This window comes from Lipophrys pholis (assembly GCF_963383615.2).
Source record: "Lipophrys pholis genome assembly, chromosome: 6".
Taxonomy (NCBI): Eukaryota; Metazoa; Chordata; class Actinopteri; order Blenniiformes; family Blenniidae; genus Lipophrys; species Lipophrys pholis.
Genome location: NC_137629.1, coordinates 24,607,330 through 24,624,438, shown reverse-complemented (window position 1 = coordinate 24,624,438; position 17,109 = coordinate 24,607,330). Strand labels below are relative to the sequence as shown.

Here is a 17,109-nt window from a genome sequence, read left to right as displayed (position 1 = left end):
CTTTTTTGCCAAAATCATCTATATTAAATCAATAAAAGGCTTGAACTACTTCAGTTGTGTGTAATGAATCTAACATATATGAAAGTCTAATTTTCATCATTACATTATGGAAAATAATGAACTTTATCACAATATGCTAATTTTTTGAGAAGTACCTGTATTAATGAAGCCAACATCACGCCTGTGTCCAGTTTCCTTCCACGGTACAACAACAAACAAACATTTGAAGTGAATCTGTGACCCTAAATTGCTCATGGATGTGAATGCAACTGTTTGTTATTGTCTGTCCCGACCTTTCCCCATAATCAGTTGTTATTCCTTCTTGTGCCATGTAAACCTGTCTGAGCTGGATCAAAGGATAAAATAGATCGAGAGAAGATTAATAACATTTTAAAAGATTCTCACGTTCATAAATGCCTGGAAGGGAATTAATCGCTCCCACGTTTGAGTCCGTGTTTAGTGGCCCCTCTCCCCAATTTCAAACCCTTGATTAAACTGTTGCGCGTCACCTGGTTTGTGGTTTGTGCGCATGCCCGGACGCTCCGAACAAACAGGACGAATGAGTGACTCTCACCTGTACCGTTTGCTGTTTCCTCGACGTGTTCCTCTTTCTCGGCCTGCAGCGTGTTTCTTCCTCTGTAGGTCTTCAGGATGGTGGCTTTCTTTGGACTTTGGCGCCGGTGTTCCAGTCTGGCCAAGACTGTCGCTCATAAGCAACGCAAGAAATACCGCAGAGTGCGCACAGTGTTGTCTGGTATTAAGGCAGATAATAAGGTTTGTGCATCACTCCACAGGGGAGTTTTATTTGGAGGCGTAGAAATGTATTTAATTTACCTGAACCATCCGAGTACTATTGATGAACTTTTATCATTCGGAGCCAGATGGAAATAATACTGCAAGTTGTTCATCAAGTAGGAACCAATATTAAACTGCGCAAATTGTACTCGCACAACACAGAAAAACAAGCTTAAAATACCACATTGTAAAGCTACAAAAATGTATTGGATTACAAAGTGACCCAAGACTTTAAAATGTAAAATACAGCATTCAATTGGGTAAATCGTCCATCACTCAGAAAAATGCTCATACTTTTACTTCGACCCTGAGCTGTGTGCAAAGCCAATATCCAGAAAGGTATAACATTTCTCTAATTTATGTTTATAGGCTCAAACAGTGAACATTACAGTGAACTATCAAATGTTTCATTTGACATTTTTACCTTTAAAGTTTAAATTTAATTATTTTGCAAGTATACTTAGAAAACTATTGGTGGTTTTCCTCAGAAGTGATCTCCACAGCACCAATTTTAATACGTAAAGTTGAGTTGATAAACTGGCATGAAAAGCAGAATGACTGCGAGTGCTTCGCTTGTGTTCCCAACTCAGTGTTTCTCAAGATGTAAGCACAGAGCAGTTTGATCATAGTAACCATACTTCCTCTTTTGTGGCTCGTTGCTATGGTATGACTTCCCTTCCAGGCAGGAAGTGACAGGGGGACACAAATGATGAGTTTCTGAGTTTGAGTATGAGGAGGCTGCACTAAGTTTGGGTGGAGCACTCCACTGTGTCCGTCAACAGACTGCACATCGCACGAGACTCTCGCTTTTTAATCTGGTGTATGGGCCGCCATGGCAAAGAACTTCAGCTCTTTAGAGATTCCTGTTGGTCACTTGGTGAGTTGATGTGACTCTTACATTTGATTTGGTGTACTGTGGATCTGCCTGCTCTTGTGTAATGCAGAAGGCCTTATCAGCCTTTTTCTGTTCAGGCATGCGGGCCTGTAATGAACCCGAATGCCTTTTCATGTTTTTGATTTCGCTCTACCCGTACTATTCAGTCCAGTCCAGAACACCAAGAGTGTGGAGGAGCAGTTGTCTTGTGTTGGCTTGTCTTCTCTGTCTACCCTCCACTGCGCTGCCAGAACCAATCAGGCCGCGCGGCTACAGTTGGTTGCTACAGAAAACAGGCTGAGCCTTCTTGAGCCAGAAGTAGAACTCAAGCCAAGCCTGTTGGCCAATCTGTCATGTGTAGGCTGACTTGGCTTCAGCGTGAGACAATCACCTTCCCTGAATAGGTTCAGCTCTGCAAAAGGTGTGAAAGTACATTCACAGACATACTTTATCAAAGAGTGCTGGTTGTTAGTAAGGATCTAAAATGAGATTTCAACTGTATAAATGTCTGAATGTCCCCATATGATGTGTACATTATGCTTTCCTTCAGTACCTAAGATTGTATATGAATTTTTGTATAACATGCCTTTTAGGGAATGCCACGTAAAACAGCAATCATTTGCTTTCCTTTGTTTGGGTTTTAATAAAGTACAGATTAATTGCAGTTGACTTTTGCCTGTTTTCTAGAGAGTTAATTTTGTGTTTTAAGACATTTTTCTGGACAAATACACTTAAAACCTTTCGAAAAAGTAATGACTTTAAATGACAAAGTACAACTTGGTTCACATTCCTATTTTAAACACAGCAAATTTAGAGATTAATCTGATAAATGTGCTGCTTTTCTGATTATATAAAATATTTCTAATATTCTGTAATATAATTTTTTTGAAAAGGCACACAGATTATCCCACTTCATATATCTATTGAGAAATACTCGAATGCATCACAGTTTCCTCATTCTTGACACTAAATACATGAGCTAACATTAATGATAAAGATCCAGTATATTCCGCCAGGTTTCTATGCACAGGCCTAACCTAAATGGATAGTCTCAATTTTACACCAGGAAACCAGTAGAAACTCATTGTGGAAACTCCAGAGAGAGGAGCTCATGGATAAAACTCCAAAAGCTCCAAAGTTTGAATCTCTATTCAAAGAGAAAGATCCCAGTAAAACCAATTAATTTTTTTTCTCACGCACACATTCAGAATCTGGTGCTAAGTTGACACGTTCAGTGAATGTAAAGTCGAGCTGAGACAGAACTTGTTCAAAATTAAAGTTTTCTCAGCTTCTAAAGCTGAATGAAAACTGTCGTCAGTGTTGCAACCACTTCCTGTGAGAACATCCTCGGCTGATTGCACTAAGCTGTTTCACAGAGGAAAAAACAAAGAGCGTGCAGCTGTTGTTCACACGTCGCATCCGAAAAGTCGTCTTCTCTGTCTTTTATCTGCTCATTGAATCGTAGTCCCTAACCGATGACAATAGATTATTGAAATGAAAACTGGCAATTTGTCTAAAACACGGATTAATTTGACCACGGCACCCTGAATCACTCAAGGGAAATAATACCATGAGCAACTAGCACACAATTTCCTCAGTGAGGAGAAGTCCATATCATGAAATCTCCTGAATCTGGCATGTGTTGGTGTTGCAAAGGAGGCTGACTCATTTCCCTCTCTGTCCACAGAGCCAGGCAGTGTCGGATGGAGGTAGGCTCCAACAGTCGACGTGCACGTCGCCAATCCCGCACATGTCACACTTTGAAAAGCCCAACGTGTCTGTGCATGAAAATGTCTGATTCCGTCTTGCTCTCGGCTGTGTTTTCTGGCGCTGATAAGGGTGTGTTGTGTATTTTGCCTGACAGAGTTAAACATGTCCGCGCGGGGCTGCGGCGGCAGCAGCTCCAGCCTTCCAGGGACCCCGGGTGGAGAGACCGGCCGCGCCAACAGTGTGCTGTGCTGGGCCGTCTCGTTTGAGAAGCTGTTGGAAGACCCCTGTGGGGTCCAATACTTTACGGTGAGATACACACAGTAATCCCACGTTTTAGTGTTATGGCAAGATTGGCTTTATATTGGATGCACAGTCAGAGTGGTAAAAATACATGGATGTTTTTCTTTCTTTTTTTAACAGGCCTTCTTGAGGTCTGAAGTAAGTGCTGAGAACATTTTATTCTGGCAGGCTTGTGAGAAGTTTAGGAAGATTCCCGCCTCCTCCTTGGACCAGGTATGGTCTCCTTTATAAAGTGTTTGATTTCAACCATGTGAGTCTAAACTTGACTTGAAACCTGTGCAGCTGCACACCAAACATTGAGTGTTTAAGTGGCTTGTAATTCTTCATGATACATTCTATGAATAAACTATATTCAGCCAATATGCTATATTAAATGTCAACTGAAACTGAAAGAGAAAGTTAAAGTAGAGGAAGGCAACTACACATGGTAAATTATTAAAATGAAATGGCATAACACAAAATGTACATGACAGAAAGGTACAAACTATTAGAAACCAGATCTAACTGTTCGGAAAACTTATACATATTGGCAACCCCCCCGACAAAATATGTATTATAGGACATACTGAAGGTTTCAGAGGTGTTCTTCACTTCTTGAGAGAAAGAGAAAGTAAAGATACAAAGTTTATCAATGGTTTATCACAGTCTTTCTGTTTAGATGGTTGTTCAGTGTTGTTTTGGTGGAATGTATCAACCTTTTAAAGAATTAATTGGCAAATAGAGTGTTTTTTAATCTTCAGTATGATTCAGTCTGATAAAAGTGTTTGTCCCAGCTAAAAGCAGCGGCTCGCTCCATCTACAACACCTACCTGTCCGACAGCGCCGTCTACTCGGTCAACATCGACGACACGGCGAAGACGGAGGAGAAGGACCTGCAACAGCCCACACCTGACATGTTCAACAAAGCTCAAGCTCAGGTCTGCGACGAGGCCGTCTCAGTAATCCTCCAGCAGGACATGTTTCCTGCTTTGACTGTGTGCTGCATGTTCTCTGCTCAGATATTCAAGCTGATGAAGATGGACAGTTACATGCGCTTTGTGCGCTCCCCTCTCTACCAGAGCTGCACTTTGGCGAATGTAGAAAGTAAACTTCTACCCCAGCTATCTCTGGAGCCCAACCGCACGGGATCCTGGGACGACGTGGCCTCCAGAAGCCCCTTGTGGGACCCAAAGGTATACGAGCAGGGCGACGGGGAGTAAGTGAAAGACATGCAAGCCTTCTCACTTTCACACCGACTGCAATGACTTCTTCAATGTTCACAGAAGAAGACGTCTGATTCTAACAGCTTGCCAGGTGGAAACGGTGCCTCTGAGAAGCAGCGACAGAAAAGAGGATCCTGGGGAGGTATTGCTTGACAAATGGCCGATCATCTGCTTATATGCGACACTACAGATGCGCATTCTGTGACTTCATCTTCCCTTTCTTTTCCTTGTTAACAGTTTTTCTCTCCTTCAATAACAACAGATGCATCCAACGCTCAGGGTTTAATTTTCCGGAAAGAGGCCCATGCGTCAATCAAGTCGACCAGCAGTGTGGAGCTTGGCTCCCTCTACAGGCATTTAGAGGTCAGTGCGTTTCAATGAGACGCAGAGGACATTGATCAATTCTGAGGTTCGGGATGACAAACTGTTCTTGCGAGAACAATTGTATTGAATTAACCAAAGAGTTTTGCATGTATACAATATAGAACGGCCGATCGAGCCCCCGCACGCCTGAGCCGGTTGTTGGAGACAGGTGCCGTTTAGGGGTGGAAGGGGGGTACTGTTGTGTCTACCTGCCCGACGGCAGTGCATCTCTGGCCCCCACACGTACCGGTCAGCCGATCAAAGACATGCTGGCCAGCCTGTGTGAGAAGAGAGGCTTCCCACTGAAGGACGTGATCATTTATCTTCACGGCAAGGACAAGGTTGGCACCTCTGCTTACAGCACCAGGGGCAGCATCAGTCCTCATGTGACATTCACACATTAATGTAGTCCACACTGTCATTTTTCACATGCATCTCAGGAAAACATTCATCACGTGTCTTGAAATTGATAGTATCTTATAAATTGGGCTGTGTTTTTCTATTGTGCTTTGTAATATTTTTCAAAGCAGATTTTAAGAGATTACTCTCCTCTTCCTGTTCTTGCATCCTCCCACAGCCAGACATTTATTTGCATAAAAAGTAATTTTTTTGGCTCTTGCCCTGATGCAGTGTTATTGTCTCCTCAGCAGCCGTTATCACTGGACCAGGACTGCTCTGTACTGAGAGATCAGCAAGTTTCTCTTGAGCTCAGAGTGACGTTTGCGTGAGTCAACTGAATCACTTCCTTTTCTTTCTCATTTTCTGAACGGTCTCTGTCACCCCAGCAGGCTTTCACACCCACATTAGCACTACTACATCACCACTTCTCTTGCAAGGGAAATCCTTGTGGTTTGGTGAGACGCAAAGTCTGGCTCAAATCCTCTTTTGCATTGGAGGTGTTAACAGATATGTTGCCCCTTTTTGAATCACATTAGAATGTTTTACTAACATTGTTAGTTTTTTTGTGACATCACTCTTTGGATGACAATTGAAGCAATCCTGCTGTAAGTGATTCAGTTTGACTCACGGTGTGGGCGACGTTATTGAAAATCATGTGCGTTTCAGGTTGGAAATTGCCTCCACTGGTAAGACGGTGGGGATCGTGGTGAAGTCTAGCAAGTCGCTGCAGGACGCCCTCTCTGCAGTGATGCTGAAGCACCATCTCAAGCCACAAGAGGCCTTTGTCACCATGGTGAGTGTCTGTGTTGCGCACGAATGAGTCCGTCCTGTGTAGGCTGTGCTTCAATAATCACTCCGATGAGTGAATGATGCAGAACTAATTTCTTTAAGATGCTTAAAAAAAAATGAATTCTCAGTCATTATTCTGTGATTGTGTTTAGAAATGGTGTATTGGTTCGCACTCTCCTCTCACTGTGAGGAAATCCACAGTTCAATTCCTCACTGTTTCTCTATGTTTTGGTATAACCCATCATCTGTGGGATCCTGATGCTTCATCCCTGATAAAACTGCTCAGCTGTGTGTATGACTTCATGTTTCTTTTCCTCCGTTCGTAGGTTGGAAGTGGGGAGCTTGTGAATATGAGCAGCCCTGTGTTCAAACTGGCCAATAAGACACTACGACTCGACAGAACTAAAGGTTAATATCCCCAACCTTTTTAAAAAGCCATTGATTACATTTAAATGTGAGTCTGGCGGGGATCGTGTTTACAACATTTAACCTGATGCACTACGCGTCTCGGCGACAACCACAGTCTCCCACAGGATGAAAGGAAACTCAGTTAGAGCAAATGAAATCAAGGAACGCTCCGATCGGATACAGGCACATTTTAGCTCTTCATCAGCTGTTAGTCGCTGAGGTGGGCGATACTTCAGCCATGCTTTGTTTGTTCTCTTCTGCTGCCTGGGCCTCCTCATTCATTTAATTGTACGTTAATGGGTCTCACAAAGTGTTCTCCATCCCTGGCTTTCGCTCCCTTGTAGCTGGCGGGGAAGAGGAGAAAGTATTTTGACTGTCCACTTTGCTGCCCCGGTTATTTCTGCCTCAGTGTCTTCGTGTCTCTCTTTACCGACTCTGGTTCTTTGTGCATCTTCGCCTCTCTCCGCGGCTTCATTCTTTACCGTGGAGTTGAAATGTCTGAGTCCATTTGGTTTGTTGAGTGTTGTGTCGCTTTCACTTCACTCACTTCATTTCTCCACTGCTGAGAAACAAGAACAAACTTCGCTTTGGATCTGTGCTCCTCGTCTCCGCTCCATTCACTGCATTTTAGGCTAGTGTGGTAGATTTGATTGGAGTGGTTATATTCAAGGAGGCCCAGTTTAATCCTTGTTAAGATTATTTTATCTGGCTGATGCCCGAGTTCAACTCGATGGGGAAAGTTCATGTTGCGTAGCATCATAACCCACTGACCCTCTACTAACACTTAACATTATTTTTTAATCCACCTTGATGCTTGCATGTAGGTAAAGACCAGAGCAACACTTCTATAGGCGGTGGATCCTCTGTCGTCACACAGGTGAGAAAACAAAAATGTCAAACAAGTAGAAAGAGATGTACTCATCCATTATTAGATCTGTTGGTGCAATTTTCAAATGTGTGTTCAGCTATCTCCATTTAACCAAATAATATTGTCCTTTAGTCTGAAATGTTTTGGCTTTAGGTTGACGATGCTAGACTATTCAACCAAGCATTGTTTAAAAAAAGAACACAAAACCAAGACCAGGACTTGATCTATAATCATGGTCAAACTGCACTTCACAGTCCCCCCCTCACTATGGATCCAGTACTAGTCTCACCGTACCTTTTAAAAAAAAATTAAAAATCATGAAGATAACGCGATTATGTTTTAAACATTTTTAGATTTTCAAAATCTTCAAAATTTTATTTTTCTATCAAAGCACATATATGAAAAGACGCCAGCAAAGGACCACACCCTGAAGCAATATTCTATGTGGGAGAATATCATACAGTGGCGTGAGGACCTTGCTGCCTCTGTTGTGATGAAAGGTTGGATTTACTAGAAATGTTTTGTAAGTTAAATTTAATTGTATTTGTGACCTTTTCAATATGTTTTTTGAATGTGAGGTTGGAGTCCAGCACGACTCCAAGATATTAGAACTGGGTTACCAACTCCAGTTCTTCACCTTCCAAGAACACACAAGATCTGCCTTGCATTGATGGTTGATTCACGGTTTTGTTTTGCTGAACATCATGCAGACTGTCTTTTGTGAGTTGAGCATGAGGTTAATGCTCTCTGCTCAGTCCATTTGTGAGATTGGCAGCAATTGTCCTGGCATCAGTGCCCGGTGTAAACAGCACAGCATCATCAGCATACATCAATATGCTAAGCTCAGGGTAGATAAAAGTGTGAATTAGGCATCCGGATGAAGAAAATGAGAATCTGTATATTTATATTTAAATAAATGTATTCTGGCGCCAGGCAGGAGCAGTGACTGCAGGTCTGGAGGCTCGACTCTGGTCAAAGGGAGACGGACCCAAGACTCAACCCAGTAAGAACCGCGACATGGATGGTAGGATGCTCCAGCAGGAAAGGGGCATGGTTGGACAATACTTTGACTTTCAGACCATAAAATCATTGGAAACTACAGGGAGATTGATATACTATTAAAATGCTCAATGCCACACCAGTCGTGTAGTTTTCAAATCAGTATGTTAGAAAATACCTGTAGATTGTAGTTTCATCATATTGTCCAGCCATAGTCCATTTAAGGTTTTGTCAGTTGTATTTTAAAAGACATTTTTAAGTTTCCAGCACCTGCTCCCAATCTGAAATCTCTTGCAGTATTGTGGTGAAAGCAAGTATAGAAATATTTCCCTCCATCTGAATGCAATTCCAGAAATAGTGTGATCTTTTCATGTGCATCAGGATTTCTGGACATGTTGACGAGGGCTCAGGGCTGCAGGGTTGATGACCAGCGAGGCCTTCTGACCAAAGAGCAGCTGGAGATTCCTTCATTCCTGCAGCTGCCCTCAGACCAGCGACAGAACCCCGGTGATCCCGGGACAAGCAGCTCTTCTGCTGATGACTCCAGAGTAGAAGCAAAAGACAAAACTTTGGAAACTTCGGACTCGGGAGCTGTGGTGGAGAAAAGCAATGAATCTACTGAGCCCAAAGACATGAGGGAAACCACAGTTTGAGAGACATTTAGATAGCAACACAGGAATGGATGGAAAATAAAGGGAACATTTCACAAGATTGTTCTGATTTATGTCAAAAACTTTGATTTTTGACTTGATTTTAGCACTTTTTTAAAAAAAAAGAAAAAAAACCAACCTGTTTACGAATAAGCTCTGAGATAGCAGTGAGCCGTTTCTGCTCCTGATGCTTGGCCTTTTTAAGCCACTATGTAAAATAAAACACATGGCAAGCACGTGGTGTCCTTTTAGAAACACTACACATCCTGAGGGAAATTGTTTGCTATGAATTGTTGAATCCACCCAAACATGGAAAGAGTTTTAACTCCACATTTCACCCTGAAACTCGATTGAAGCTTGATATTTCCCCGATCGGTCACTCTGTTCGCTTCCATTTCCACAATAGTTTTGTTTTAATTTATGCACAGATGTGATCCTGAATGAGAACCTGTGACTGTCCATTAGGGTTTGTGTTTTTTTTTTTTACAATAATGTTTTGCACACTTTATTCATTAATGAATGTTTAGTTTTAAATTGGTGTGTTCTGCGTGTGTGCTTCGCTGTGATTTTCGGATGTTTTGATGGTGTGCTGTGAGGAAATATTTTCAAACCCTTTCCAGGATTTGTTGTCATTTCAGGCTACATGTCAGGGTTGTGACTTTGAATTAATAATGATATTAAAGGGAAAGAGACTCTTATGATACAGAATATTCCAAGGGGTGCAAATAAAGTCTTTAATGTTTAATTGTGGCGCCTCCTGTCTGTTTGTGATGCTGCGTACCTTCAGCCCTCGGTGAGAGGTTTTTTGGAGGCATCACTGAGGTCAGTTTTTGGGTTTGACAAATATTACGTGATTTGATTTTATATTTTGTGCAGTCAGATCCCACATCCCCTGGTGGGCTGGCTGTGTGACTCATGCGGGGTAAAGCAAGTTTGATCTGTTTCAACCGAATCTAGCAGTGATTGCATTATTCATCCCTTGACTTGGTGTGAGCGGAAAAGTGAAAACTACCTCTAAAATGTGTCATGATGTCATTTTAGCACAATCCTCCGATTGGCTCAAGGGGAACGTTTGTAGCCAATGGTTTGCTCCATCTTCCTCTGGACTTGTTGCTAGAAGGTGATTTCCTGTTATAGAGCCTGGGGGGGGGGGGTTATGTGCTTGACTATTGTGTGCAATACTAAACTGGATGAGTCATAGATGATTTCCTCCACTTGGATGAGGTCAGCAGCATGCACATGGCAGTACGTGGCAGTTCTCAGTTTGCAAATCATGTCATTCACCCACTGACGATATCAACTTGTTTTCTTAATCTGTCAGTGGAGTGATTAACCTGAGAGATACTGAACAGAGCTGGATGACACTGCAGCAAAGTGTTTGTCACACCCACAGTTTCAGACTGCCAGCCTTAAGGCATCAGCATAGAGGGCTATGAAACACCTGTGTGTGTGTGTGCGCGTGGGAGAGAGAGAGAGAGAGAGAGAGTCTGTCTCCATCCATGTGTGAGTAGTGCGTCGGTGGAGCTATGAATGGGGAGAGAGGGGTGTTCTCTCCCAGACACCATAGCAGCAGTGATATGAGGAGTGCCGTCTACTCCACTGCACATCTGCTGCTCTGAGACACGGAAAAGAGCGGGAAGCACAGGGGAAAAAAACCAAAACAGAGGTGAGTGTTTGAATTTACTCCCAGCATTTCATTAATCTCATTTTAGGGGGTGGTCGGTGTGCTGGTTCAGTCAGTAGACGTGTTTTGCCTGCCCTTTCTCTCTCTGTCACTCCCATCATTCATCCTCCCCTCCACTCAATGCTTTACTGTGCCTGATAAAATGCCTTGTGCTCGCTTGTGATAAAGCTCTTCATCTCCTCATTCATGAAAAACCTCACATTTTCTTTCAGGCTGTGCCAGTGCATTCTCCTATCTCTGTTTTTGTTATTCAGTGATTTCAGCTCGAGCTCAGCTTCATGTATCTGCCCCTTCTATAGTGGGATAAATAACAAACAGCTTTGGGATCTCTGAAAGTGTTTATTTTCAGTCTTGCTAATGGGAGCTCTGAATGATCTCGTCTCTGCCTTTCAGAGTCCTTGCAGAGGAATGCATAAGTGCTGTAAAAACAAATCCCATCCATCAAATCAATGCATGCCCATTATGTTCTGAAATATTCTACTCAGCCAGTTGAACAACACACTGCGATAAAGATAGAAATCTAACTGATAGTGGATCCATTACTACTGACTGAGTTAGTGGATGATGTGCACTTGGCTCAGCTGGGATTTGGACAGGAAGCAGCTGTGCTGGGCAACTACTGCCTAAATTCATCCAGCTAGGGCGAGTCTTTAGTTGTATTCGTGTTACACCTGAACATGGCAGAACAGCTGCCCCGATATCAGCATCAATTATAGGACATAATGTCCTTGGTACCACGAGTCGTCTTTATCTGCACTCCACTCTGCTGTCAGTAGAATTACTGCCCACATGCTCACCTTGAAGCTGCTGCCTCGGCCTGCGTGTATACGGTATGAATGCACATCTAATTACCCAGCAGCAGTGTGTTGACGCGTCAGAGCAGGCATTGATGTCTTCAACTGAGCAGGATTATATGAGCAGAAAAAAGAAACGATCAAATCAGGACTGTCAATACTGATCAAACCGACACTAATGAGTGATGTTTTCAGCAGATCGGTGGACCTTTCTTGATGGAAAGTTTACAGAAGTGATGACTCAGAGGAAATTTGACTGTAAGATTAATTTCTGATCTTTTCTGTTTTATAGAAACGATTTCCCACACTGACACACTCAGGGAGTTCTTGTCCTGCTCGCTTTCCCATTTTGGGAGTTAATTAGAGTTGACCCCCTTCCCTGAAGGATGGGACAAACTCAGCCTCCACTAGCAATATGGATTTAAAATCTCTAGATCTGGAACTTATGTAACGTGGGCACCGTGCACCTTAAATTGAGATTGTAAAAGTGAAGTGGTCTGGAAAACTTTCCATCCTCAGGTTTCTGTATCGATCAGCCATCAGGGGGAGCTTCAATGGTGACAAGAAGGAAAGCCACAGGTTCTCTGTGATGTCAGTCATCGTGGCCTTGACTTTACTTAATTCTGTTTGATTTTCAGTGACATAGTTTAACATTTTTTAACAAATGCTTATGCTCTGTTTTGTTCTTGGTCTGCAATACTAAAGCTGTTTTGGATTCTGATAACAAGCTTGCACTGAAGAACCGGAGAACATTGTCGTCAACGCAACATTTATTTTGACGGCGGATAATGAAAAAGAAGTAAGGTTCCTCCTCTTTGCAAGGGGAAATACTCATCTGTATGCTTGCCCAGGCGCACGTAATGCTGTTCTAGTATTTTATGAATAAGTTTCATATGTTCTGTAAGACACAACATTTTTGGAACGTGTTACAATTCAAGTTGCTTCCTCTTGTGGATTAAGCAATGGAGAAGGGCTTGTTCACCTCAGCCGCGATGCCGATGAACCATTACTGAACCCTGCTCTAACTCATCCACACAAATAGTGACGGAGAGAAGTGAGGGACAGACACAGAGTGAGGCAAGCAGGCAAATCATTTTCATTTAGGTCATTTCTGTCAGTGAGCTGGTGGGAGAAAGCACTCAGGACCCGGTGAATGCCTGCACCGCGATCAAGGCCAAGATTATACTCCTCCGTCCCTCAAAGGCCTGTTGTGCACATTTTAGAGTAAGTGCAAGGAGTTCAGCAGACTCGTATACCCCTGGGTGTTCACCATCATGTATGTGGTAATTCGCCTTGCATGAAAGAAGCTGAGAACACTGCACCGGGTCAGTCCCTCTGGACTAACCCATTCACTTGTGTTCGTGAGTTTTTTGGCCGACCAGCCAGCCTCCCTGAATATTACAATATATTCCACTCCAGCTAGGACTTTGTCGTGGAGTCCCCTGCAGCATCAAATTTGAAGTGACCACGATTGCTGATGTCAGGAGTCACAGTGGGCGAGCTCGCTCCTGTCGATCGGCTCACATTCATTCTTTATGAGCCCCGGGTTGAAGGCTTCCTGTTGAACAGCGGGCTGAGCTGGAGCTCAGGGTAACAGACAATTTTAATTCAGCCACATCCGAATTTTATTTCACCTTAGCTTTATGCACACTTTTGACGTGGCTTACTGTGACGTTATGATGAATAATCTGACTCTAAGCTCAAAGATAACTTGCATTAAAAGTTCTAAAAGTTTTTTTTCTCATTATTCTTTCCGTTATCTTCAACCAGGGGTATCAAACACATTTCTGGGCCGGACAGGTAAAATGGTGCCATCATTTTGAAATTTTCTTTGTTGTGGTACAGAGTGTATGTGATTAAGATGTCTATATTTATTTTGTAAAATGCCAATTTCAACATAATGTCCAATTTTACTGGTTCTTTCTTGTGCAAAATACAGGGAAATGTCCCCAAAAAACTGTTTCATTGGTCAGATTGGAGCCACTTGCAGGCCGGTTTTGGCCCACCTGCCTTATATTTAACATCCCTGTCCCCAAGTGTTTGAATTTTTTCAGTTTTTTTTTTTATGCCTGTCTCACAATTTCATGGGCTTCACATTAATCTGTTGTGTCCAATCTGGGTCCATCCATTCATCTTCAATACTGCATATGGGTGAACAGGTCACCAATCCAATATACAACCACACAACCAGGCAGAAAACCACACTCATATATACACCAACAGACAATTTGTAATCACCACTATAATCACTGTACGAGGAAACCAGAGTATTTACTCTATAAATAAAGACTGGTTGACATCCTTGTACCACATAGGAATGATTGTAGGACAATACTGCAGAGTTACTTTGATGGATGCATGTTATAATATACAGAGACATTGAATACACTCTCTCACGTCAAATATTTGTGAAATTGCTGCCATATTTCTGTGTAAAAATGCAGAAACAGACATTAAAAAAGAGCAAACGCAGCGTATCGTGTAATTGAAGTTAACAGTGAAAACCAGTGCCCGACTGTTCAAGGTGAGTGATCAGATAAAGCAAGGTCAGCACAAGTTCTGCTGGGGAAGATGCTGTTGAAAGTTTTTCAAACACTATTTAAGCAGAAGGGTGAAGCTGCAGATAACCAGAGCTCGGCTGTCCTGCCTCTTCCGAGTCACTGCAAAAGGCTTTTGGAAATGAAAAGTACATTGACTTTCTGTTATTTGATGTTTCAGTTCAGGAATAAACCTTTGATCTCTGTCTGGGTTTTTTTTTTTTTTTTCATCGTAAAACTTCTATATATACTCATCACATCTGAATCCATGCCCGTTTCCGGCCGTTTGAATTTCATCTGTGGATTTGACACACAGACAGGAGCAGAGTTTGTTTGTTGAGCTGTGAAATTCAATCTGTTAGACTTTGTTTTAAAGTCTGGGAGTAGACATTGACCCTCAGGTGTTTTGTGCCTGACCACCAGGGCTCCTGACACCAGCTGTGCCTCCGGCTGTGACTGTAGCCGAGGTTTCTCTGTGGCCTTTCAGCTCACCAGGGATCATTGTTAGTCATTATCCCTCCGTGTATGTGGTGGCTTCGGGTTTTGCCTCTGTAAAATGAATCTTCTTCCACATACTTATTTGTGAAACACCTCAACAGAAGAGCACATAGTATATCAGGGCGAATCCGACTGTTGTGAGGGACAGTGTAGAGATGCCCTCTAGTGAAGAAAGGCAAGAACTGCACTATTAAGAGTTTTTTTTTGTTTGTTTTTTTAAATGGGAATTAAAATGAGTGTGATCAGTGATTGTTTACTAATACTTTTATTCTATGAAGAAAAGGTTTTTCACCTCCTTTCTCCAAACTTTACAGTTGCACTGCCAGAAGTTTTGAAAGCACAAGGTGACCCACCCTCATCTCACATCAGCACAGAATCTACAGAGAACAATCTTCAAGTCAGCCATGGAGCAGAAGACAAATGAGGTGTGTGAGAGCCTTATCACGAGTGAATCATTCAGGCCAAGTCTAATACAATTCTCTCTCTCTCTCTCTCTCTCTCTCTCTCTCTCTCTCTCTCTCTCTCTCTCTCTCTCTCTCTCTCTCTCTCTCTCTCTCTCTCTCTCTCTCCCTCTCTGCAGTGTCCCGCCACAACCTCTCCCCAGAAGCACATGAAGAACAGGTCCAAGTCCACAGAGGAGATGCAACAGTCCAGGAAGGTGAGCGGCAGCCTGGCGTCCGGCCCCGTCACACAATCTTTCTTCTTTCAACCCGTTTGTCTCTAATCACACCTCACCTGACTGCACTGTCTTATCTAACAGACCTTTTCCTCACAAAAATCGCTCCCGGGCAGACCAGAGCTGGAGAAAGTGAAGGTGAGTTTGAATGTGTCTGCTTCAAAGTATACTTCTACTCCTGAAAATAGATTCCAGTGTGTTTCTATATTCATGCCCCGAGTTGTACAAAATACTGACATTTTGTGATCGCAGTTACAAGTTGGAAAATTAAGTCTTCTGCTCATAAAACTGATGACGAGCATGCACCTGCCAAAGCCAGTTGTATTATAATAATATAGCCTATTTGTTTTTCTACTATGATGTCACCACAACTATTGTATGTACACACTGTCCTTTTTAAATCTTAAAACTCATACGGACTAAAAGCTTAATTCTCACATCTCTGTGTTGCAGGAGTGTCCTGATAACTCCGACACGCCCTCGTCCTCCACTGAAGAACTCAAGTGACTAAAAGCAGAACAATGAAGTCGGCACCGACATGTAACATCGTGACAACCATAAAATACATAACGTGTACATAGGGTCATAAGTAAACACGCAGAATAATCAGTATGATCAAATTGAGTATGATAATATGATTTATGAAACATTAGGTGTGGTATAAAAACATTCATACATCCATCTTCTATTCTACTTTATCCAAACAAGGTTTTCAGAGCATCGGGCATTAGAATAAATTGTTCATAAACAGATGTGAACACGAACACACACTCAAACCCTGACACCTATGATGAAGCTATTACATTGTACTGCAAAGTGGTGTAAACATACCAAATGACTGTGTAGTGACAATAAAGTGAAGTCATTGAATGGATCTGTTATGAGTCTGTGCTCAAACACGCTAAGGCAGACTTCTGTGGGACTATTGATGTTCAGAGTCTTCATAGAATCACACACAGGTGTTGGTGGGCGAGGAAAGACACATGAACGGGAAATAGATTGAAGGTCGTTTGAGCAGGTTTATAAGATGATTAAAGAGCTCATTCATTTGCAGTTGACTTCCAGTAAAATCACCAGAGAAATACAAAGGATATTCTTGTGTAGCTTATTCACCAGCTCCGGTTTGAAGATAAAATCCTCAAAACTTCATCACTGACCAGAGTGGAAAGTCCTCTTCTGAAAGCACAAAGGCAGTATGTGAAACTGAATTGTCTAAAAGTGCTATTAAGAAATACATATTTAAAAAAAATTTAAAATAAAAATAAAGAATGATTAAAAGATTTAGAATTGACATAAAAATAGGTTACAGACTGAGGGAACTGAGGATAGGAATGAGGATGTGCATGGATGCACAGCTGTCACACTTTCATCCAAGTTTAAAAAATGTTTTTTAAGGTCGGGCACACACACACACACACACACACACACACACACACACACACACACACACACACACACACACACACACACCACTGATACCCCCCCCTGTTCACAACGTGTTACCGCGCAGCCCACAACACTCCATCCTCCCATCGGACACCAAGGGAGGTCTACATGCTGCAT

General features: G+C 42.4%; 1 protein-coding gene and 1 long non-coding RNA gene across 6 annotated transcripts; both read left to right on the top strand.

Annotated features, from left to right (window-relative positions):
- Positions 1-1,486: 1,486 nt before the first annotated feature.
- rgs14b (regulator of G protein signaling 14b) lies at positions 1,487-10,101 on the top strand. Of its 5 annotated transcripts, none has more exons than XM_080465303.1 (15): positions 1,487-1,672; positions 3,357-3,378; positions 3,534-3,685; positions 3,800-3,892; positions 4,453-4,596; positions 4,678-4,851; positions 4,942-5,023; positions 5,144-5,244; positions 5,367-5,585; positions 5,892-5,968; positions 6,310-6,436; positions 6,759-6,840; positions 7,665-7,717; positions 8,642-8,711; positions 9,089-10,101. In XM_080465303.1, the coding sequence occupies exons 1-15, from the start codon at positions 1,628-1,630 to the stop codon at positions 9,358-9,360; spliced, it is 1,713 nt and encodes a 570-aa protein (XP_080321429.1). In that variant the 5' UTR covers positions 1,487-1,627; the 3' UTR covers positions 9,361-10,101. The 5 variants fall into 5 exon arrangements, with proteins under 5 accessions (XP_080321429.1, XP_080321426.1, XP_080321430.1 ...); XM_080465300.1 differs by having other exon boundaries at positions 8,642-8,732; XM_080465304.1 differs by having other exon boundaries at positions 1,498-1,672; positions 5,895-5,968; positions 9,089-10,100.
- A 468-nt stretch (positions 10,102-10,569) lies between these two features.
- On the top strand, positions 10,570-16,421 carry LOC308110704. Its single transcript, XR_013935405.1, has 5 exons — positions 10,570-11,023; positions 15,185-15,295; positions 15,451-15,528; positions 15,631-15,684; positions 16,000-16,421. It is a non-coding gene; the product is annotated as an uncharacterized lncRNA (long non-coding RNA).
- The last annotated feature ends 688 nt before the right edge of the window (positions 16,422-17,109 follow it).